The 25940-nt window shown below is 39.5% G+C and overlaps 1 protein-coding gene across 1 annotated transcript in view; it reads left to right on the top strand.

Annotated features, from left to right (window-relative positions):
• The window catches only part of CTTNBP2 (cortactin binding protein 2), a 125434-nt gene that overhangs the window by 37209 nt on the left and 62285 nt on the right, over window positions 1-25940 (top strand). Inside the window, exon 3 of the mRNA XM_004676973.2 lies at window positions 18457-18681. Coding sequence (XP_004677030.1) covers window positions 18457-18681 — 225 coding nt within the window. The remainder of the gene's footprint in view (window positions 1-18456; window positions 18682-25940) is intronic.

Here is a 25940-nt window from a genome sequence, read left to right as displayed (position 1 = left end):
TGGTCGGTTTGGGTATGAAAGTTACACTGTGGAGAGTCATTTGCTATGTCTAGAAATTGGCTGGTCCTGAACAGAACATTCTTTGCCCTAGTTGGTGATGCCCAGATACCAGAACACTAGGAATTTAGTTCACCCAATGCTTACAAGCTAAAGAGGAGGAGAGGGTGAAAGCATGTGAACAATGAGATGGAAGCATCTTAATATTTATAATTTATTTTATAAAAGTTCAGGGGGAAAAGCATGTAGAAGAAACAAACATGCCTAAATGTTAATAATGTTGGGGGTGTATATATGATGATATACTATTTCTACTTTTTTGTAGGAAACATTTTCCTGTTGGTAAAAATTTAAAGATCCAATATAATATACACATAACTTACTCTATTGCCTTATAACCTGTCAGGCATAATGAAGTTATCATTACAGAAAGAATGTTGTCTGTAGGAATAATTAAAAAAAAAGAGAGAGAGAGAGAAAAGAAAAAGGTTAAGAAATACTTTTCAGCTTTAAAAAGAACAAAAAACTAGAGAGCAAATAAAGGGTCAGATTGTAGAAGACTGTGATGAGCCTTTGAGCTGTCTTGTCAAGTAGTAAAACCCTTGGCAGACTGAGCTATGCAGTCATACCTCAGACCCGCATCTCAGGGTCATCCTTGTTAGCAAAGAGGAAGGTTGCTTGGTGGTGTCATGTCTGGGGGCTGATAGGATATTATTGTGAGTGTCAGTGTGAAATGACAAGGGGCAGATAGAAAGGAGAGGATCAATATGAGTGACATTTTGGATGTAACCAGGATAGACCTTGTCAGGTTAGCGGTGGGTGCTTGAGAGGTGAAGAGGGGAGTTCAGATTTTGGGGGAGTTGGAAGGTGATGGTTCCACAGCAGGAAGGGAGGGGGATATTTGAGGTAAAAGGTATTTGGGGGAAAGTAAAGAGTCAGTTTTGGTACTTGAGTTGTATGGGTTTATGGTGACATATAGATAATGTTATTTAGAAAGTTGAATTTAAGATCTGGAAAAAGTAATTTTGGTCATATAGCACTGTTTAGAGAAGAAAAAAAAGTGCAAGAAGACAAGGCATAGGTGGAATTTATAATCTTAGAGAAAGGCAAAGAAAGCGTTATTTGAGAAAAGTAGTAAGGACTAGAATTTTGAGGGTACTGGAATAAAATTAAGACTACAGCATGGAGTGGAAAGCAGGGCTAAATACCATGAGCAAGTTAAGAATGTGCTGGGAGTATAGAGAGTGATCACCTAGACTTAGACATGGAGAAGAGGCCCCCTTTCACCTAATTTGCTTCATAGAACCTGTAGTAGTCCTTGGCTAACTTGGGCCTTGGTAAGTTTGGAGACTTCAAATAGGCTGTGGCTTACACTATGCTGTTGTGTTAGCGCTGCTCAGCCTCATGGGAGAGCAGAGAGCAGGTTATGATAGACCCACTTTACAATATTTAGAAATAATGACTGAAGAAATAGAAGCTTCTGGAGAAACATTATGACCTCTACTCTGGATAGAGAGAAAAAGGGGTTTGAGGAGTGAGAGATAAACTGGGAACAGCTCAGAACTTCATAAAGTCACTGTGAAGCCCAAGGACTGGAATGTGGAGGAGGGAGATCTGGGAAGGTGCTGGAACCAAGGGTATTAAGAAATAGGGGCTTTGATTATGTTGCATTTATGCAGGGCGTTTCAATAAATAGGCGGACTGAGGTCTTCCTTGATCAGGCCAAATAACCAGGGAAGAGTCCAGTCAGGAAAGGCCTTTCCAACAAAGCCGTCTTAATAAAGCAAAAGGCATCTAACTGCGGAAAAACAACCAGCTTGTTCAGTGACTGCACTGCCTTCCTGGGTCTGTTCTCCTCCTGAATAATGTATCAGCTCTGAGACAACAGGTCTTCCAGGGCCTGGATAATTTTCTCTCATTTCCAAATCACTTGAAGGATGAGCGCAAAGAACTAGAAATACCAGATGTATAATGTGTTTTGATGTGTCTCCTGTCCTTCCAGACCCTGGCTAACGGGTTTATTAATCCCAGGGGAGGCTCATCACATATGGTGCTGGTGAATTTCTTGACCTTAAAAGGCTTCCCTTTCCTGTTGGCTTTCCAGTATCACTTTGCACCACCACAGAATTACAGCAAAAACACTGTAACATAAATCACTTTTTAGATGTGCGTTTATTCCATTAGTACCCTCCTTGATAGAGACTTTGATTTCACAATCTATGCTTCTTATGAGAGTGTTTAAAAGTTCTGCTGTGTTTTAAGAGTCATTTTCATATTTAGAAATAGTACTAGAGTTAAGGCTGTTAGTAATCAGCTACACGATTATTTTAAAAATGGGCTGTTTAGATTTTTCTTGGTATAAGTTGATTTTTTGGTTACTTTTAGTGGATACTTGTTATTGTTATTTATGCATGATGGAATAGGAATTGTTTCTGTGGGTTCCAGGTTTAATCGCAAGCCCATGTTATCTGTACTTCACAAAGCCAGTACCTGTGTGCTTGGTACTGGTATTGAAAAATAGACTCTATCTGGCCAAGTAGTGTGTGCAGTCATTGGCATGAGGATCTTATTTTAGAGGTGTCGTGCAAGTGCCTCTCTATCCCCTTTAGGCTCCAGCAACTTACCAGCATGCTTTCTGTGTATTCTGGCAGCTACTGCTATGTAAATTCTGATGTGTGGTTAGGTCAGTGTAAGGTGTGATTGTGACCAGGGCTGTGGATATGAATCCTATTTGGGGTAGCCCAAGTTATACTCGAGTCCTTCAGGGAGCCAAGCCATACGGGGAGCCAAGCCATACAGGGAGATGGACAGTTGCAGGAATGGGTGAACAAGCTTGTGTGGGTGCCCCATTTCTAGTCCCACTGCCCTGATGGTGTGTATGTCTTGGGAGGTTTGACATCATCTTGTATACTGAGCACAGAAATTATCCTCTTTGACATGAGTGGTGGCATTGTCTACTCTGCTGTGCCACTGTGACCCTTCAGTTCTGCTGAAAGAACGCAACTGACTAGAGTTTTAAGAACTGACCAAGATTTGTTTATTTCCTCCTGTGCCAAATAGTCAGGGAAGAGTCTGGGTCTCTGCTTTGGAAAGAGGCTGAGGACCTTAGTACCATCCTAGCCAACTTTATTTTTACAATCTTTGCCTTCTCCAGGAACATTAATGCGAGGTTAAGTATATTGAAGGACAGAAACAGATGCCTGCAGTAGCCGCTCCAGGAGAGAGTGGGTGGGAATGGCAGGGTCCCGGTCTCCTTCCTGCTGCAAATCCCAGCAAGCACTGTCATGCGCCACCTACACAGAGCGGTGTCATCTGGACTGAGGCCATCGAGGCTTTCAGACTCTTGGTCCACTTTTAGTGAGAAGGTGGGTGGCAGAGCTTGGAAAGAAAAGGAATTCTTACAAGAATAGATTTTTAAAATATAGTTCGGTTTGCTCTTTTCAGAAATTGATCACAGCCAGTTGTGAATCAGACTGGAGACTCAGGAAGTGGTCACTGTTCATCTTGACTTAAACTCCTTTGGAGGACCCACCACATTTTACTGTCCCATAAAGCATAGCCTGTGTTTACAGTATTCTATAAGTCATCCTCCACTACTAGGATGCACTGTCTCCTTCCTGTTCTGCTCACAATTGCCCAGCAGAATAAAGAAGACAAGCAGAGTTGTTGATTGGAGAAGAATGGCCAATGCCAGGCATTGCTTGATAAATTCTCGTTGAACAAATGATGTAACGTAAAAAGAAAAGTCTAGCAGAAACATAAATAGTTCACATTTTCACAGATGTGAACCAACCCAAACAGGCATGTGATGAATGACCTATTTGATTCTGTATTAGTAACACCAACTAACCTACCCACCACACTTGATGGTTCACTAAGCACTTTATACAGCAGTAGCAGGTCAAATGCAACCAAGGCAGACAGAATAACATGCACTGCAATGATTCATAACCTACTCCTGTAAGTAGCCCTTTCCTGCTGCGATCTTGGACCCTCAAACCAAGCCTAGGCTCCTCTCACCTCACAGGCCAGGGCCCCTGAGCCTCCCACTGAGAGGCTGTGTGACCCACACTTGGCACTGCACCACCACTTCTGACCCATGCAGGGCACGTCTCCCCCCTGCAGGCACGCAATGACGTTCCTTCCACGGACTCTGCTTTCTCCTTGGCTGGTCTTATGATCTGTGCAGTGATCCTTGTCTGGCAGCTACAGCTTTTTTTCTGGTGTGCTTTGAACGGTATACATTCTTTCAGCGACTGGGGAACATTTAATGGTGGTAAAATTACTGGCAGGGTTTGAATAAAGACTGCTTTCCAATCGTTGACATTCCCTTTCCCTTGATTGTTGCCGGTAGGGAGTGAGTCATCTTCAGCTGGTAGAAGGTGAGAATGGTATGATCTTTCTGCTTATATTTCCCAGATGCTCAGCTCTTCTAGCGTTGGTGAGATCCTCCTCAGTGAGCAAGGTTGGTTCTGCAGGGAGCTGGAGGGGGTGCAGCACTGAGAGCAAAGCTGTCTCCCCATTCTGTCTTTTTGTCCTAGGGAATTTTATTTTTAACCAAGCCAACTTGTGTTTCCTGCAGCTATAAAAGGGAGTGTATTTAAAATTTTTAATCACAACTTCTGCCCACAGAAATTATCTGTTATTTTATCCCCAGTAGACAAGATGCTGCCTTTAGTTCTTTGTTTTTCCCTTTTTAAATCTTTGTGTGTGGGGATGCTTATGTTCACACTGTTCCCACATCCACTGCGGTTTGGGCTTTTTTTTTTTCCTCAAGTCTCAGATAAGTAAGCATTTCCGGAATATCATATTGGCAAACTACATTATTCCTGAAATAATGAAGCATTTCAAAAAAGCCACCTTGCTTTCTTGAGGTCCGTTTGTTTCGGTGTCTGTTGATATGTTTGTTCATTTTAGCCAGGATATTTGATCAAGCTGGTGAATCAGAAATTCTAGATGATAAATACATGATTGAAACCAGATCGATGCCTCTGTTTCTCATGATGATGAGACCAACACAAGTGTGGGAAAACTGGGTGGGGACTTCCACAACTGGATTTGGTCCCGGAAACATGACTGGCAACTGCTGGTCCCCTCACTGTGTTCTTACTGCAGGAATAGTCAGTCTCCAGCACGTGGTGATTGCTTCTTTGGATAAGGACAGATCATGCCACACCAGCCACCTTTTTTAAACACTTATTTCAAGATCAAGACCAAGAAAACTTTTGCTCTTTGTAGTCACTAGAAGCATTTTTTGTTACTGATTGTGAAGTATTCTCTTTACCGAGACCTACCTTGTTAGTTCACTATAATGTTACACACTTTGGTTAAGGTTTTTGATGGGGTTATTTACTTCATTGGAAAATTCTAGCAAGTTACTCGGTATCTAGAAGTTTTGAAAACTTAATATAAAGTACTTCAGCAAGTGAATGGCTCATGCATCTGACTCTCAGCTTCCCAATTCTCTATGTGAGAAACAAGGATATAAATGTAGGCCAAAAATACAAGAAAGTGTCCTCATTACTGAAATGGTAGCTACTGTTGTCAACTGTCCAGCTGTGAGTACCTTCCACACCTTATTTCATTTTCAAAACAATAACAAAATCTGGGTCAGGGGCTCTATTATGTTCATTCATGTAACTGGGGGTAATGCAACCAGCCAGGGTTTTGATATTAGAGAAACATTTTAATGGAAACCAGCTGGAGAGTAAAGTTATTTGGGGGGAGTTTACCTGCCTTGCCCATGGATAAACACCAGATCTGGATTGACTCCTACTGCTTCAAAGATGGAGTAAACAGATGAAAAAGCATAAGGTCTATGAAAGAATTTACAGCACAGAGCAAGGAAGATAACACTTGAAATGCAAAGGAACAACCTACATCTGACAAAATTATTATGAGAAACAAGTAAATTTTAGAAAGTAATTTTAGATAGCATCTGTTTTATGTCTTAAAATTGAAAGAAACACAGGCTTTGAAGTGAGACTGAATGGCGGGTAAGCCATATTGTGATGAAGAGAGGGCTGGCTGCGAAGCTGGCTGGGAAGGGGGGAAGGAGAGGGGGGGGCACGGATCTCGGAGGCAGATTGCTGGGGGGTGAGTCTGGCTCCATCGCTTCTAGCTGCAAGCTCGGGACGGGCCTGTTTCTCAGTGCTTCAGTTTTCTTACCTGGAATGTGAGAATAGTACTGCCTACCCAAAATGGTCACGAGAAGTTAAAATGCAAGAAGTAAAGCATATTTTAGAAGTCATGTGAAAATCCACACCATAGAGAAAATTGAATCCATGAAAAGCTTCAGAAGATCTTCCCAGAATTAGAGACACTTGTACATGGAAGGTGGCGAGTAGAGATTCACTAGGAGAAATGTTAATGTTTCTGAACCCTGGAAATGTGACTGTAGAATTAAGGTTTGCGTAGGAAAAGAGAATAGGGTGTGAAGTGGGGAGGAGGCCAGTGGTGGTAACATGCATCCGAATAGGTGTATGCTATTTCCCTGAACCATACACAGTGTTTTAAAGCAATGATGCCTCCAGTTTTTAAGATTATTTAGCTAGATTGGTAAAGTCATGAAAAATGAAAAGTGTGTTTTTGAAAAGAGTCTTGAACAAATAGAATAGCTGCTACAACCAAGATGAGGCAGACCCTTTAGGTTAAAAAGTTTCCATGCCAGGAATGTACTAGGAATAACCTTTGGTGTGATCAAATTTAGAAAAAATATTAGAAAAAATGATTTAATCAGGCAGTAAAGCAGAAGACTTACCGAACAAAAAGAAAAATCACTCACCTTGAATTTGTCCCATGTACAGCATGTGGTGTAATAGTATCTAATGCTTGATGGATATTATTTATTAATGTTTTTAGCCAGGTAAGATGGGATGCATGTAAAAAGGAAACCGAAATCACTCTTAGACTGGCAAATATGTAGAATGCTACCATCTAAAAACTGCTTGAAAAATAACTCAATGACCTGAAGATTTACCTAGTTGGAAATTAGCATGGAAGTATGGAAATAGTGGCATAAAAATAAAAGGGAGCAAGAAATTGGTTCTTCTTACTATTTTTTTAAATTTTTTTTTTTTTTACTTTTGCATATAGAATTGGGGTACAGGCCAGAGGTGCAGGGGCGGTGAGAGGATTCACCAGAGACAGAGCAAGGAACAGAACAGGCAGGTCGATGACATACACTGCTGAAGGGAGCAGGGGCAGGTCAGGAGAGGTCTGCCGCACCATATGGGTCACCTCAGGGACAGGCGGGGATCGAACTCATGCTGAAGTGGCTTTAGCTTCTTAGTGCTGTGCTTTAACCCACTGTGCCACCAGGGAGTGCCCAGTTATTCTTACTATTTGCTGCATCTTCACAGTGTTTATAGAACCATGAAAGACTTCTCCTGAGTTTGCAGAGTTAACAGAGGTGATTCTTACAGCAGCCAGTGTTGAGAGTTACAGCCTTCATGATTGTAATCAAGATGAAAATAGGTACACAGATAATTAGGGAAATCAGGATAATGCCAAAGATATGTAAAAAGATTCTTTTAGTCTCAGATTTTTGCTAATTGACCGAAAATACTGAATTTTCATAAGGTAAAAAAGTAAAATTTAATTAATGAAGAACATAGAAGAACTTTTTCCAGTGGAAAAACTTATGAAAAATTCCTCTTTTCTCTAATGTATCTTTAACCTACATAATTCCAGTTAAAATTATAATTTATTTATTTTAGAGGTTGATAAAATAAACCCAAAGTTTATCTAGAAGAATAACCTAGTTGCACAGCAAAGATATTTTTAATTTTTTTTTTTATTTGTGCATACAGAACTAGGGTACAGGCTAGAGGCTCAGGCGCGGTGAGAGGCTTCACCAGAGAGAGCAGGAAGCAGAATAGGCAGACCGACGAAGTATACTGCTGAGGGGAGCAGCGGGCGGGTCAGGAGAGGTCTGCTGTGCCATGTGGTCACCTCCGGGGCAGGCGGGAATCGAACTCATGTGAAAGTGGCTTTAGCTTCTTAGTGCTGTGCTTAAATCCGCTGCGCCATCAGGGAGGGCTCAGCGAAGACATTTTTAGAAATGGTAACGGAAAGGGTTCTGTCCTAATGTTGGTAGCATTTTGTAACACAAATGAAAACAATTGTATTCGCAAATTGTGAATAGAAAGGTAAGGGAAGAAGATAGAGGGTGCAAAAAGTAGACCCAATATTACAAAGATAATGCTATTCTAATGATAAACAAGACAATTCATTACAGAAACACATGTTTATGTGACTAGTAACAGAGTCTCAAACCACATGAAGCAAAAGTTGGCAGAATGTTAAAGCAAGAAATAAGCAAGTATATAATCATAGCAATTTTTTTTAAAAAGATTTATTTATGCATACAGAACTGGGGTACAGGTCAGAGGTGCAGGGACGGTGAGAGGGTTCACCAGAGACAGAGCGGGGAGCAGAACAGGCAGGTCAATGACGTACACTGCTGAGGGGAGCAGTGGGAGGGTCAGGAGAGGTCTGCTGTGCCATATGGGTCACCTCTGGGGTGGGGGATTGAACTCTTGTTGAAGTGGCTTTAGCTTCTTAGTGCTGTGCTTTAACCCGCTGCACCACCAGGGAGGTCCCAATAATAGCACATTTTAAGACCTTTTATAGGTCTTTATTCATGGATAGAATAAATGGGAAAAAACTGAATAAAAACACAGAATCACAAAAATAACACTATAGATTACTTGTATGATATTTGTAAAAAACCCAACAATTATAGAAAACAAATCCCTGTGAAGTGAGTGTAATACATTCACTAAGGTAGACCTTCTGCTTAAAATCCATTAAAATCATATAGAATATATTCAGTGATTTCAGTAGGATTAGATGAGAAATCAATACTGATCAGCTATTTAGGAAAACTCCATGTATGTGCAATCTTTAAAAAAAAATCTAATTCATGAGTGAAAGATGAAAGCATGAGGAGTTAGAAAATAAGTTGTGTTATGTAGCATCAAAATAATTGAAATTTCTGGGCCCTCCCTGGTGGCGCAGTGGGTTAAAGCGCAGCACTGAGAGACTAAAGCCACTTCCGCATGAGTTCGATTCCCGCCTGCCCTGGAGGTGACCACATGCCGTGGCAGACCTCTCCTGACCCGCCCGCTGCTCCCCTCAGCAGTGTACTTCATTGATCTGCCTGTTCTGCTCCCCACTCTGTCTCTAGTTAAGCCTCTCACAGCCCCTGAGCCTCTGGCCTGTACCCCAGTTCTGTATGCACAAATAAATCTTTAAAAAAAAAAATGGAATTTCTACAGTTAAAACAGTGCTAATGGGAAACTAAGCTTTAAATCCTTATCTTTAAAATGAGAAAGATCTTAAAGCTATTGGCTTAATATTCTGCTTTAAGAAACAAGAGAAGAAGGTAAACACAATGTAAGAGAAGAAAAATTGTTAAAGAACAGCAAACTGTGGAATACAAAATAGATGATAGAAAAAGTATTGAAGTCAAAAGGTAAAATTCATTAGGAAAAATCAACAAAATTGTCATATCCCTAGCAAGAATGAACAAGAACAAAACAATCAATATTAAGATGGGGGAAAAAAAGAAATTGACCTTTTCTCTAACCCTAGAAACTGTAAAAGTAAGTGAATACTATGAATAATGACAACAACCTGAATAAAGTGGGTAAATTTCTTGAAAAATGCAACCTAAAAATTTATCAAGAAGAAAAGTTATAATTTTTTTTTTTTTTTAAAGATTTATTTATTTGTGCATACAGAACTGGGGCACAGGCCAGAGGCTCAGGAGCGGTGAGAGGCTTCACCAAAGACAGAGTGGGGAGCAGAACAGGCAGATCTACGAAGTACACTGCTGAGGGAAGCAGCGGGCGGGTCAGTAGAGGTCTGGCTCGCCATGTGGTCTCCTCCGGGGCAGGCGGCAGGCGGGAATCGAACTCATGCGGAAGTGGCTTCAGATTCTCAGCGCTGTGCTTTAACCCGCTGCGCCACCAGGGAGGGCCCGAAAAGTTATAATTTAGTAGACCTATCTTCTTTAAAATTCATTTTAAATTCATTTTAAGAAGCCTTCACTAGAAGTAACTCCAGGCCCAGATGGTTTCACTGGTAAAATTCTACTAAACATTCAAAAACTAAAGAAGTGTGTAAACCTTTCCAGAAAAACAGGAGGGATCATCATAGCCCAACTCATTTAATAAAGGTTAGCTGACCCCAAACTGGCAAAGATAATAAAAAAAAAATGAATATTATACACTGATGCTTCTCATAATTATAGATGGAGAAAGGCTAAACAAAAGTTTAGCAAATTGGATTCCAAAGTATAGCCAAATAGTTTACTATTCAAACACCAATGTAATTCACTGTATTAACCAAGTAAAGGAGAAAACCCATACGCCCATATTAAGAGGCAGAAAATTTCAACAATACACAGGAATATTAGTGGACTTCTTTAAAGTGATAATGCTATGTAAAATGTGTAGCCAAATCATAATTGGGTGAATTAATTTGTTGTTTTGCTAAAAGGGTACCTGCTTATAGCACTTTTTTTCAGCATTGTTCTAGAAGTCCTAACCATTACAAATAAGAATAAAAAGAAAAGACAAAGACCAGGAAGGAAGAAGTATAACAGTAGATATTTTGTAGATATCTATATTTATAAATATCAGAGTGCCTTCAAAAAACAACTACTAGCATTTATCAGTTTATAACGTTTACAAAATACACACTTAAAAATTAGTTAAATTCTTCTATGCTACTCAAAAACAAAAACAAAAACAGAATGTAACACCAAGTATACCTAGGAATGAATTTTAACAGAAGACACCCAAGGCAAGGCTTCTGTGTTGAAAATTAAAAAAAAAAAAAAAACTAGAAAGACTTAAATTAAGTCCAAACAAAATTCCAGGAGACATTTTAATAGAAATTGGAGACTTAAACTACTTGATTTCAAGAATTTCTGTGAAGTCAGACATACACACATAGGTCAATGGAATGAATAAAGAATTCAGAAGTAGATCCATCCATATGTGGGTAGTTGTTTTTTCACCAAGCTAGACGAGTTCAGTAGGGAAACTATTTCAACAAGTGACTGAAAAGTGAATATACATGTGGGAAAATGAACATCAGCTTCTTTCCCCCCCACATCCTACAGAACTGTTCGTTTATAATGAACATGGGGAATGACTAATTCTAGTACTAGAAACCATGACTTTTACTAATCTTAAATAGCTAGTACATAGAGGAGTCAGCCTAGTAGCTGTTAAAGTTAGAGTGACAGAACGGCCTGCTTTGAACTGTCTAGTAGAGGTAGAGATAGAGCTAATCCAAGGCAATAAAATATCCAGGGCAGAGAGGGCAGGTGTGTCATCTGTGTCCCAGTCCTGGGTAAGTGGTGGCTGCTTGGGGAGCCGCATTAAGACAAATGGTGAGGCTGTACTGCAGTTCAGTCTAAAGTTGCTAAGAATTTAATGTCTGCTTTAAGTGAGACAGTGCAAGAGTGTGACACTTGTGTTCCATTTGTGACCTAGTGAGGGAATAAGGTAATCCTGTTTTTACAGAGAAGCATGGGGCTGCATCTATGGCAGATGAGCACTGATGGATGTGCCAGATGTAAGGAGCATTCACTCAGAATGAAAGATTAGAGTATTTCTGCAGCTAACCTCTGTAAAGCCAAACCATTTCAGGCATTCTGTTGGAATGTTCTACATTTCTGAGAGAAAAGTGGTAGTTTATTGAAGTTGCCTCCCAGACTTTAGCCTTAGGAAATAAGTCAGTCTTGATAAATGACCAATAATTTATATTATGTATGTTCCTGGCATGACAGTTTCTGAACATAGAGATAATTGTGTCCATAAGAAGGTAGGGACATTTAGGTGGCAAAGGGTTGGAGTGTGAGGAGAGAGCAGGGAAACTAGCTAGTCTCCCTCCCTATTGCATTGTGATCATGACACCCCACAATTGTCTGGTGTAGAAGTAGTATCTGAAGTGTGTTCACTGGAATCGGCTACTCAGACTGTGACATTTAATTTATAAGCCAGATAGTTATATTTTATTTCTCAGTAGTGAATGTTTGAAACTGCAATCACTGAAAGATTGTGTATTTGTGTGTGTGTGTGTGTTGTGTGTGGTGCAATACTCTATAAACTTGCATCTTCCTTAGAAGAGCACTTAATTTTAGGGTTCTTTAATTTTCTAAATCTCCATTAGTTGGAGATTTAGAACTGGATAGATAAATCCTTATGTTGTTTGGAAAAAAGACCTATGTATGTATTTTCTATACGTCTTGATTTTGAATTAATAGTATTTCATAGTTTGAAAGGATCTAATAGTTCAAAAGTCAACACCCTTCCTGATTTTTGAAAGCCTTGTACCACATTTTTTCCTTAGGTCTTTTCAGCCTGTTTCAAACAGTCAGAGACACAAAGGTCGCATCAATCCAGTGGAACCTCTTACATCTTCAATCAGTTTTGACCCTTAAAATTTCTTTATCATGACCCTCCCTGGTGGCGCAGCGGGTTAAAGCGCAGCACTGAGAGGCTTAAGCCACTTCCGCATGTATTCGATTCCCCGCCTGCCCTGGAGGAGATCCACATGGCGTGGCAGACCTCTCCTGGCCCACCCGCCGCTCCCCTCAGCAGTGTACTTTGTCGATCTTCCTGTTCTGCTCCCCACTCTATCCCTGGGGAATCCTCTCACCCTCCACATCTCTGGCCTGTATCCCAGTTCTGTATGGATAAATAAATAAATCTTTAAAAAAAAATCTGTTTATCATAAGAGCCAAATTCTGCTTCTTAGGAATAAATAGTCAAAAACCTCTTTAGGCATGAAATGCCTTCAGTTATTAAAAGTGAAATCATGACACCTTAAATCTTCTTTTTCAGCATCCAGGTTCCCACTACTCCTTATAGTCAGGGCTACTTCATATCCTTGTTCTACTGATTATTCTTTAAACAGTTCACTGAGAATTGGACTCAGTGATCTAGGGGTTGTCTAGTTCTGACCTCTCTTCTGTTAACAAAGCATGGGGTTGAGTTGCTGGTTTGAGGATGTTGGGGACAGGCAGTTTTCCATTTCATTTTTCAATCTTTGACTATCATGTTGATTGACCCCCCTGTGTGTTTTTATAATTCTGTTTTTGTCCCCTAGAAATGCCTCATTGGTTCCATTTTGTCATATTGGGCTCATTATTTCACCATCCCTTGTGGACATATGTCACTTTATACCACTAACAGCAGAGAGTGGCAGCTATGTCGAATATACAGAGCTGTAAAAGAATTCCTCAGTGGTCTTGCTGTTGTCAGAGCTGTTGTAAATACTAATTTAGAATGAATTTTGAGGTGATCAGTGTGTACTTAGAAACCATTTTTTGTTGAGTTATATTTTGCATTTTAATGCTATATTCTGTGAAGACCCTTACCCAAAAAAAAAAAAATTCTTAAATCTGATCAAGTTGTATTAGTTTATGGTCTAATATTAAAATGCATACAGAACATAGTAACTTTTTGAGAATAATTCATATTTATTTTTAAATCTCATTCCTTGTACTGGTTTGAATAGTGCCATAAACAGTACTTATTTTTGAAGTATTTTCTAGCATTCCAAACAGTAAAGTCATAATCATCTTTTCATGCTTAAAGAGGTGGACGGCAATAAGTAATAAATCTCAATAAAAGTTATTAGTATAATTTAAAATATTAACTCATCCCTGCTTTTCAGAAGTTGAAGTAATTTCAGTATATTTGTTGATATGTCTTAAAATGAACTGGTGGAATGTTTGTTTCAGTCATGACCCCAGTGACCATTTTAGAGTTTCTTTTTTACCCTAGAGGGTTACATGCTACAGAAAACATTGAATATTTAAAGTATTTCTTTTAGTACTACTAATAAGTCCTGCCTCGGACAGCTGATGTCACTGAACCATAAAATCAAAGGTGGTAGGTAGCTATTATTACCTCTCACCCCTCGACCAGGAATGGCTGTTTATGCTTCGTGCATATGACTTCTCAGTAGGATTTTACAAAACTTAACATTCTGGTGAAAATATCTTTTTATTAAACTAGCTAAGTTTAAGAGTTTATTCCGAGTCTGTTTTTATAATTGAAGTTAGTCTGTCTTCATAATGACTCATTTCCCTGAAGTGCAGTTTATTCTCAAGTAATTCTGATACATAAACTGAGAATTTATCCGCTCTTCCAGCTCTCCCTTCTTTAGGGAAAGTCTGCTTCATACCCAGCACGACAAACATCAAGTTGTCTTCGTTCTATGGTATTCTTAAATGGTAAAACTTGTGTGTGATATCGCTCTGCCTTTACTAAAGAAATGTGGTACAATAAAAATGAATACTAAGCGAGTGATACAGATGCCTAATGCTTTTATAAAAATGTTAAAAGGAATAATATTAATAATTGAAAACTGGATAAAGTTATGGGATTTCAGATAGTTCTAGAAGTTTTCCTAAATTAAAATTAAGCTCACTTCTGAACTTGTGGGGTGAGTAAAAAAAAAAAAGCAGAGGTGAAAATGAGGGTTGGGGATTTGTGGGGAGTTTCCTGGGTGAATGAGGGGAAATTGTTCCAACCAGAAAGGGTCCGACAAGGCATGGGGGAGAAAGGGTGCTTACAGTGAATATGGGAGTATGAAGAGCTCTTTAAGTGGAGAGACAACTGAGAAGGCTTCCATTGTTAGGAAAACTACTCTAACAATTCTGTGGTAAACAAAATATCTATTATATGCAATCCAAGTTTGGGATGTAATTAGTACCCAAAAATCACAAACTATAAACCCAATTGCCACCCCATGAAACTACACACCTTGCTTGAGATTGGAGAATTAACTGAGCTCCTCTTACGGTCCCCTAATTCTTGCCTGCTCAGTAGGTGAACTGGTCCTTGGTCATCACTTGCTACAGTCCTGTCAGTTGCATTTTGTTTGGTAAAGTGTGGTCATTTTAAAAAATATCAGGCGCCCATTGTTAGTGAATCACCCCTCGTTCTCCAGGGGTCTCCCATTTCCCCCTGATTTGTAGCATGCCAGCGCTGCACACTGGTGTCAGCTGCCTCGCCCTTGCATGCACCAGAGTGTGTCACCTCTGCTGAGCCCCTTGGTATAGAGAGCAGCTTGTTGAATCTTGAAATTTCCAAGTTACTGAAAATTCCCAGCTGGATAATTGGATCTACTTATATTCTCTTTTCCCTAAGTGGGGAAACTCACCCTCTTGGGGTAGGATGTACTGATGAAACAGTTTTCATTGTTCTGGCATAAAATTAAAAAAGTTAATGGGTGTATTTTTATATTTATTTTCTAATACTAAATACATTAAACATAAAAGATCAGTTTTTAGTGAATCATTTGTATTCCATCTCATGAATACTCTGGATTCTGCTTGTACCGTCTTCCTGTCACAAGCAGTGGGATCCAGGTAGATCACTATACTCTTATTTATAAACCTGATAGCAAGCTGTAAATTAAAAAGCACAATTTTAGTCTTCGAATTATTTCTAATTCCAGGAACTCTGGTCATAAGACAAGGATATAAAAAAATGCATGTTGCATATATGTAGCTTATAAACAAATCCTATTTAGCCCTAGAATAAATCTTTTACTTTGTATCTCTGAAAACAAGCTTGGGCGCAGGGGTCAGTGTAATGCCAGTGGACATGTGTGGTCTTTGACATGCACTTTACTTGATACTTCCAAGACTTAGGAACTGTATTCAAATCACAAGCTGTTTGAGAGAACGTATCAGACTACGTCATTTCTTGAGTTCTGAAGGTGAAAGCTGTCAGGCCAGGTAGCAGCAGCTGCAGCCCCACGCTCCTACTCTTTAGCTTCTTTGTGCAGTGCTTTCACCTGCTGTGCCCCATGCTCCTACTCCTGATGGAATCTAGCATATGTATCTTGTGCTTCATTCTGAAGGTTAAGTATTAGTTCACGTTTGCTGAGCAAATCAGTGGGCAGCTTTATGTTTATGAATTTGTACACATTATACAACATTTTCAACAGGAAAATAATCTGCATATATTTAATAATGCCATCAACTAAAGCTTGCAATTTGGGGGCCTCCTGGTGGCTCGGAGGTAAGACACAGCACTATAAAACTAATCCCCAGTTAAGTAGGTGACCCACATGGTGCACAGATCTCTCCTGCCTCACTCACTGCTCCCCTCAGTAGAATATTTCAGTTGTTCTGCCTGTTGTGTTTCCTACTCTGTCACTGGTGACTCCTCTCACTCCCCACACCTCGGCCCTACACTCCAGCTCTTGTATGCATAAAGAAATGAATGTTTTAAAAATCTTGCCATTTTTATTTTTCTCAGATTCTGAAGTATTTTGACATTTTCATATTGAAAAATTTAGTTTTACAAAAACATCACAAACTATCCCCATTACCCATCCCCTGAGTCCCCTAAATGTCAACATTCTGCCCCATTTGTTTTCTTTCTCCATGTACACTTTTTTTTTTTAAAGATTTACTTATTTGTGCATACAGAACTGGGGTACAGGCCAGAGGCTCAGGGGCGGCGAGAGGCTTCACCAGAGACAGAGTGGGGAGCAGAACAGGCAGATCGATGAAGTACACTGCTGAGGAGAGCAGCGGGCGGGCCAGGAGAGGTCTGCCACACCATGTGGTCACCTCCGGGGCAGGCGGGAATCAAACTCATGCGGAAGCAGCTTTAGATTCTCAGTGCTGTGCTTTAACCCGCTGCGCCACCAGGGAAGGCCAACTTTTTTCCTGAACCACTAGACTGTGAGTTGAAAGATGGTGTCATTTGTCTGTAATATTTACTGATTCCCCTGTAAACACAGGCTCAGGATGATGAACAGCGTCAGGAAACACTGATGCAATACCACAGAACCTACAGCCTCATAGCTTATAGCTAGTGAATTTAAAATGGAAGCAAGCACAGCAAAAAATAAACTGTTGATACTAGTAAAAAAAATTTTTGACCTAAAAATGTTTCTAAACTGGAAATAGTTGATGTTAACTGTATTTATTGCTTACAGTACATAGAAACCTTATCGCTTTTAAATCTAAAATGATTCTCTGCCAATTAGCTTAACCTTAATGGTAAAATTGGACTCTGAAAATTGTATTTCTGAATCTAACTAGGAAATCGAAAAGAAATGTTGGACTTTCTTGTCACAGCACTTGTGTTTATCTAGTTGTTGGCTTGTTGACAGTGCTCTAAAAATGGAAATGTTTAGTTATTCAGTGTAGTTGCTTTCAAAGTGAGGAAATATATGTAATATTTCTTTAGAAAATTCTTTGGACAGTTAAGTTTGATTTATTATACTTTAGTTTTTCCCTTGGCAGTGACACAGAAAAATTTTTTCTAGTGGCTGCTCCAAAAACCTGAGTTAGGAAAACATTGCTAGTTTTCAGTGTATTTCTACTGCCATTTTCCATTTTATACAAATACTGTTGTGTGCTAATTATAGAAAATTACTTTTAGTGCCGTGTCGGTGTGCAATTAACTTTGATGCTGATGGACTGACATTTAGAGTAAAATGAGGTTATGTTCTTTCCTGGGATTGTGTGAACTATATTTCAATGTCCTTCAAGGATAAGGAGATATTTGCAACTTGTTAATTTCTAGAGGGTTTTGTAGTTGACTAAACTTCATAAACTGTGACTGTTGGAGGTTTATTTATATATTTATTTATTTAGACAAAAAGATGCACAAAGTGCTTTCTTCTTTAGAAAATATCAAAACATATTCTTTCTAGCTATACTAAACTTTTATATTTTATATGACTTTGTATGACTTACCATGGAAATTACTACATGAAATATAAATTCTACCAACAGAGAGATAATTTTGGTTGAGTTGTTACTGAATTGTTGGAGATATTGTTTACTTTAAATTAGCAAATATGACATGTAAAATTGAATCCATGAGGCAATGAACATTAATAGGGGAAAAACTATTTCTGAAACTATTTGTTACATATAATTTCAGAGAGATTAAAATATTTTGATATATATATATATATATATATATATATATATATATTAGTGAAGTACCATTGTGTTACAACCTTGTTAATTTTTTCACAGCATACATAGGAACTCTCCTCTCAGTTGTGGTTACCTGCTCACCCACCACCAGAGCATAGTCCACCATAGTCCATTGTGCTCTTCTCCCCATTTCTCGTCATCATCCCCTTCCCTTCTAGATGCCTCAGATCTATGGTCAGCTTTCTGGAGTTGGTTTTAATGTTGAAAGACAATATTCTCAAAGGAAACTTTAATAATCGACCGAATGGCATGCCTGCTAGTCAGAATGGGGGCCATTTTGGTGGTGAGTGTCACATTGGGGTCAGCTGAATGTGGAATTGCTCACTGTCTGGATATCGTGTTTAAGTCATTACTCACAACAGTTGAAAATGCCATTTGGAAAAGTAATCACAAAACCTAAACCTCTTTCTGCATATTTTCATTTTTTTGTTCAATGCATTCCTCTGATTTTATTCTAGGCTCGCAGGAAGGAGGTGTTTGTACAAGAACGGTATGGGAGATTTAATTTAAATGACCCATTCTTGGCACTGCAGAGAGACTATGAAGCAGGTGCCAGTGATAAAGAGAAGAAGCCAGTTTGCACCAACCCACTTTCCATCCTTGAAGCAGTTATGACCCACTGCAGAAAGATGCAGGAAAGGATGTCCACGCAGTTGGCTGCTGCTGAGAGCCGACAAAAGAAGGTATAGAGACTTCCAAACTCTTGTTCTCCATGGCACTGGGTAGAGTGAAGAAACCACCTCTGAGGTAGATTTTCATTGTTAAAGGTTGTATTTCCAAGAGGGATAACTACTTAGAATTACAACACATTGACAGATTCTGGTGGCCATTTTAAAGTATAACTCACAAATAATGCCCAACCGTAAAAAGAGGTGTGACAAAGAAATTGTTTTCTATAATGGTTACATTGATAGCTGTTTTTTTTTTTTTTCTTTTTTTTTTTCTTTTGGACTTTTTCCCTAGCTCCACAAGACCTGCTTAACTGCTAGGTAGGTAATCCAGCAATGCAGCCAGAACCCTGATCTTGTAGTGACACCCCCAGCTTTATCCAGCTTCTGTCTCATACATTCTGTTCAGTTAGACATTATTTTCTAATTACTTCTTAGAGAATGAAAGTAGCCTGCAGAGACTAGAGTGAACGTCTGTATGGTGCATGAAATCTCACAGTATGTCATCTCAAGGGCCTGGCTCCTGTCAAACTCGCCTCTGGGGGCTGATAGCTGTGTCCCACGCAGACCCACAGGCTCCTGCTCACATGTTTCATTTAAACCAGTCTCCTGCCTTCCCCACTTCCTCCACCAGCACACACATTATTTCATGTGAGTACACCCTTCAAAGAGCCCTAAGTGTGATAAACAGTAACTGCAGTCATAAAGAAATAATAGTTGAAATGTTGACCTTTGATAGGCTGCTGGGTGACTGGCTTTCTTTATTAGCAAAGAGAGTGAGGAAGTGAGAGAAGATCATCCTAATAGCATTGGAAGTAATATGCTGTTCCACTCATTATTTCAGGGTAAATTACAGTACTTCTTCCCATTTGTGCTTTTCTTCTAGCTCACATTTAGCATTTGGTTGATAATTGACCTGAGTACACTAAATACCTATGGTATTGTCACTTGATAAGTGTTTTTTCCCTGTACTTACATCTTTGCTCTAACATATGCATGCCGCCATTCTGGTACAGGTTTGGACTAAAAGCAAACCTTTTCTTCAGTATGTCACGCTGTGGCTAAGGCGCTGGATAAACTCATGGAGAAGAATAGAAGGATTTCCATGCATGTGAGACTAAATCAAACCATTTTATTCTGGACTTTGCAAACCCTCTACAAAGCCCTCCAGACAACCACTACAGTCTCTGGAGATTTTCAGATATCCCCACAAACCACATAAGCAAAAGCCAATGTATTTCAGCTGATGTCACTAAAGCTCACTTATATTTCTTGGATGAGATACATTTCAATTATGTTCTTAACCTGTCAAATGAGCTATTTCTTAGTAAAGTATTTCTGGTGGGTTTTATGCTGAGTTACCAAAAATCAAGATTTTCTTTTCATTTATAAAAAATGTATGCTTCTCTAAATTTTACTTAAATTTTATATTTTTAACCATTATTTCTCTCCCAGAAAAAGAAGTAAACTCATTTCCAGTTAAATCAAAGATTTTATTATCTAGCCTTTTTTTTTTTAATCAACTTACATCCTGTTTGTTTCTGAATGACTGGGTTAGTTCCAACCTGGCTAGAAATAAAAGGAAATTGTTTCTGTCCTATGGGTCCTAAGAGACGACTATGAAACGAGCCAGTGATCTGTCTCGCATGTGTAGCAGGGACACAGGAGTCCTTTATGGCCCCATACGCCGCTGTGCGGCACCAGTGCAGCGCTCCTGATAGCACGGTGCCCTTTGTCTTCACAGGCAGTGAAGAGGAGCTGCAATTTATACTCTCCTCCAGTCTCTTTACTTATAGAGAACACATTCAGTTCTTTAAACAACTGCTGAAGTAAACGTCAGGAAAGTGGAGACCGCCTTCCTGACAGCTGAAGCATTTATTACCAGGCACCAGGAACTAGCTCTTTGGTAATTCTAAGACATGGGGCCTCACTCAACTCTGCCTTGGCCTCTGGAAGCAGAAGAGCTCTGTACTCATTCATGCAGCAGGTCCTGCTGAGCCTACTAATGGGAGGGTTAACTGTCAGTAATTTGTGTGCCAGGAAAATTTGGGCAGGAGTCAATTTGGCAAATGGACTGTGCCCGTAAAGCCACTTTGAATGTGCTAATGAGTAATCCTCATGGGGGAACTTAGCCCCTCATAACTGCCTCCTCTCTTCTCAGGCAGAGCCCGAGGGCTGAATGATATTTGGGTTTTTACTATTTATCTTGTGCATCAGATGTTAATGGAATTTTTATTCTAATTTCTCTTCAATGAGAAAGTATAAGTTCTAGCCCTGAAATAGGAAGACATTTTTTTTAAGATTTATTTATTTATGCATACACAACTGGTCACAGGCCAGAGGCTCAGAGGTGGCGAGAGGCTTCACCAGAGACAGAGTGGGGAACAGAACAGGCAGATCTACGAAGTACACTGCTGAGGGGAGCAGTGGGCGGGTCAGGAGAGGTCTGCCGCACCTGTCACCTCCTGGGCAGGCGGGGGGAATCGAACTCATGTGGAAGTGGCTTTAGCTTCTCAGTGCTGTGCTTGAGCCCTCCCGCTGCGCCACCAGGGAGGGCTGGAAGACATTTTAATATGAGCAGAGTCTGTAAAAGTAAGAAGCTAAAGTAATAGCTAGGAAATCCAGAAGGGAACATTTTGTTTCTCACCAGTAAAAAAACTGAAAATAACTTCATGCGTTGGATGGAAGGGTTTCCCCTCACTAGCCAAAGTAGAGCCTTCCTATGTGGTATGACTTGGTAGGTCATTTTGTGCATGTGGAACTGTTGTTACCACTCACTTAAATGAAATGTTTGAGTGTTCCTAGACAAAAATAAATAAATAAATAACATACCAAATCAAATTGAAAGACTGCAGCTTCTTCTAGGAGGCAGCTCAGTACAAGGAAGTCAGTCACATGGCCGTTGAGGCATCAGGCAGGTTTCAGACTTGAGTAAGTTGAAGGCAATGTTCATTGAGAAAGTAGGAAAAAAACTTTCATTGATTGGACAACAGCCTGGGAGTGCATGGCTGAGACATCTAGGGAACCAGCCTTTTCCAGCCAGCATCACAGCAAATGCTCGCGACAGAACTAGTCAGAGTGGGCGATGTGTCAGCAGCTGTGCCTCTTGGCACTGGACAGCACCGGCCCTCACTGCCCTGGTCTCCACAATGCCTCCTCTGACAGGCTCCTGGGCAGCTCTCATTGCCTGTATCGATGCATCTGATTGGCCTTAAGCCCGATGTCCAACCTCAGCTACAAAGAACAGGGAAAGCAACTACTGGCTGTAACTAGCCTTGCAGGGGGAGGGAATCATAAAGTGGAGAATTCTCCTAAGATCTGAAGGAGTTTCTAGAAAAGAAGAAACGACACTTGGGCTGAAAGGGAACAATCATCATTTCGGTCAATTTGTTTCTTATGTCTTCTCTTATTATTCGTACTTAGTGCTTTCTCTCTGTTGCCTTATAACTTACATAAATACATTTTCATTTTAAATTGCTTTCCATGCTTTCATTCAAAGATCACATGGTAGAGACATAGGTAACATAACATTTTTTTTTTTATTACAAAGTTTATTTTTATATCATTTTGCACATTTTTTTTTCCATCTCGATTGTAATCCCCACGGGTTTCCCATCACCATTCACCCCTCTGCCACCACCATAGTCCCGTGCATTTCCCTCCCTTCCCCACCCCCCGTTTTTGATCCCATTCCCCACTCCGCCCCCACAGAATGTCTATGGTATATGGTTGTTCATTATTTTGGTAACATAATATTTTTAAGGAGAGATTTTAGGATTTTTTTTTTCAAGGAAAGATTTTTTTTATAAGTTTATTTTTACATTTTGTACATTTTTCCCCCCATCTCAATTGTAGTCCCCGCGGGTTTTCCATCACCAAGTTACCCATGTGCCATCACCATAATCCCATGCACTTCCCTCCCCACCCCCCCGTATTTGATCCCATTCCCCACTCCACCCCCGCAAAATGTCTCTGGTATATGGTTGTTCATTATTCTTGTTATTTTCTCACCTGGTCATTATACTCCTGCTTTGAGTGAAACCATCCGGTATTTTTCTTTCTCTTTCTGGCTTATCTCACTAAGCATGATCTTTTCTAGCTCCATACAAGTTGCTGCAAAAGACATGTGTTTCTCTTTTGGTTGCTGAGTAATATTCCATTGTATATATGTACCACATCTTTTTTATCCAGTCATCTACTTTTGGGCATTTAGGCTGCTTCCATGTTTTTCCAATTGTAAAAAAGGCAGATTTTAGGATTTTTATATATTCCTAAGGCTTTTTTTGTATAATCCAGTGTTACATTTCAGAATGCAATTTGCAGGAGCATTGCAGAGTCACTGTTAAGGGGAGCTGGAGACTGCTCTGAGGCTTTATGCTGAGACGTGAAGAGAGGAGAGACTGGGCTTAGTTGGCCTGACCCACGTCCAGCATTCTGACTCAACAAATTAGATGCAGAGGAGGAGCAGACAAGAACTCCAGAGCCCACGCTCCTGCCCTGTAGCCTACAGCCCCTCTGGGGGTGGGAGACTGACTGTGTCTTATTGTGACATACCTGTTTACCAGAACTGGTCAAGTAGAGGTTGGGGGAGCGACCAGGTAGAGCAGGAGATACGGACATAATGACTGTTAAAGACTTAGGAGGAAATAATAAAAAAATACAGTCATAAGAATAGCAAAACGATGTGGAAGAATGGATAAACAATCAGAAAAATTATTATACAATGGGATATTAGTAATCCATAAAATGAAATGAGCTAACAAGGAGTTATTAGAGTTATTGTATGGTAAACATTGGTGACAAGCCACTGGTATGGCATTACCTTAGCAGTGCCAGAGAATTTTCCAAAGATAAAGGTAAAGTATAGGAAATTATTAAATATTGTGTGCAATGGTATTAAAAAGAATTAAGCTTTAAGGTAAATTTTTAATACTGGAAATTCACACTAAATGCTCTGTTAAGAGAAAAAAAAATGTGAGGTGTATACCTCAGGGTAGAGTTTGAAAAACAGATATAGAAATTATATAAATAAATGTGCTTTATGGAAAGAAGGAAAAAAAAGTCATAAGAGCAGTGTGTTGTAAAAACAACACACTCGGCTTTCTCATTTTGCAAATGGCCATAATTGCTTACCTCTGTTTCCACCTATGTACATTCCATCAATGTAAAGATCTAATTGCCTTTCCATTGCTGCTCTGTTCCCACCTACGTAGTTGTACCTCTCATTCTGTAAAAACATTTGCTTGGTGCCTCTTCATTCAAGGCTCCCAGTCTGGGTGCTATTCTTGGAGCGCCACCCACTTGCTGTCTGCAGTAGAGCTGTACTAGTTCTGAGCTCAGCCACGGGAGTCATGCCTTGTGCCAAGGGCTTTTGGTGCTTCTCTCCATGCAGAGTCACCACGGGGATGTGGCTGTGAGCAGGTAAAGACTAGACAGAATACAGCAAAACCAAATGGACTGCAGCACCTGTGTATAAAGGAAGCCTTGATGCCTCTATGCAATGGCATGTGGCTGAATGGGGGGATCCTCTATCCTTACACCTACCCATCAGCCCATCGCCTCTTGAAGACTGCCCCGAATGTCCCGGATTTGGCCAAGAGCCCTTTTAAATGGATTTTTTTGAGAGTTTCCCCCATCATACTTTAAGCATTTCCTTACTTTCTCAACTACTGTAATTAGCTGCTATTCTGGGTGGTGGGGTTCAGGGGAGTAATTTTCCTTCCTAAAGAACAATATCACTTAGAAACCAATGTAGGGCTAGGGAACTATGCATATTTATCATACCCATATTTGTATATGCACACAAATACATATATAAATTGTATTTTATTAGTCTGTATCTCTACAGAGACTGTGAGTTCATACTTATTTTTACACCTCTGATTCTAATTCAGAATCACAGTATTTTCATTCTTTTCCTTTCTCTACTTAAAACATTTCCAACAGCAAGAAACCTGACTTTGATTATATTGTAGTATATTTTGTGTGTTTATTTACTGAAGCCTAGGACACACAGGGATGAGTTTCAGAATTGCTAACCCCCATCACTGCATAGAGCAGACATGCAAACCTGGAATTCATTCATGTTTACACTACACGGAAAGTTTTACATGAAAGTTATCTATCTTAAGTAACCTGATTAATGAGTTTTAGAGTGGATACACTTGGATAATCAGTACTTCTTGAAATACAGAATATTTTCATCACCAGGAGTACATCCCCAACAAATCTTTTCCCCAACTGAGGTTCCACTGAACACATTTCTGACCTTTCCTCATGTCTCAGTCTTGCTGTACTAGAACTCAGGTAAATGATAACTACGGGTAAATAATGTCTTAAATGTAGCTGTTCCAAATTTGTTTTTCTTTATAAAAAATTTTGGGTATCTCAAAATTTTCCAATTCCATAAACATTTGAAACCAATTTGCAGGCATAGAAATTTCATTGACTCTATAAACTAATTTGATGAAAATCAGTATCTTAAAAGTATCTTCCGTGATCATAGTGTACTTCTCCATGTCCTTAGGTCTGTATAATTCTTTTTAATGTCACTTTATATTCAGCATGGTGGTCTTCTATGTCTTTTGTTGGATTTACTCCTAAGAATTTTATATTTTAAATCACAGTTTTAATTTTTTGAAATGTTAACTAGTTTTATAGGTTTTTAGCTAATATTTGTGCATCAACATGGCACCCTGTGACCTTGCTGAACTGCTTCATTAGTTCTAGTTATTTACTTGTTTAAGTGGCATATGATTTCCTAGGTAACAAACATGTCACCTGTGAATAGAGCCTATTTTAATTCCTTTCAAACTGCCTACCTTCTTGCCCCTCCCTCCCTCTTCCCCTCATCATTTGCACTAACTAGTACCTCTAGCACATGCTGAATAGAAGCAGTGAGTGAACTTGAGTATCTTTTTCTTTCCTTGGAGAGAGAAAAATTTCACCACTAAGTATTAACATGATGTTAGCTGTGACAAGCACACACATACACACAGACCATATATCTCATTGAGGTTTCAATTTTAGTGTGAGAGGTTTTTGTCATGGTTTTGAATTTTTAATTGAGCTGCATTATTTTAATCTTTATTATTTTGATACTGATCTATAATTTGATATGATGGATTACATGAGTTGATTTTCAGATAGTAAACCAATGTAAGTTCCTAAGGTAAACTTCACCTCTTATTACTTTTCCTGTTGTTTGATTCAGTAATAAGGAGTTTTTGTGTTATTATACACAAGAGATGATACTTTGTATAAATTTTTTTAAA

This window comes from Condylura cristata, unplaced genomic scaffold, assembly GCF_000260355.1.
Source record: "Condylura cristata isolate star-nosed mole 26May11 unplaced genomic scaffold, ConCri1.0 scaffold00005, whole genome shotgun sequence".
NCBI classification, from domain to species: Eukaryota; Metazoa; Chordata; class Mammalia; order Eulipotyphla; family Talpidae; genus Condylura; species Condylura cristata.
The sequence above is the reverse complement of the archived record's forward strand: the minus strand, read 5'-3'. Positions and strand labels throughout refer to the sequence as shown.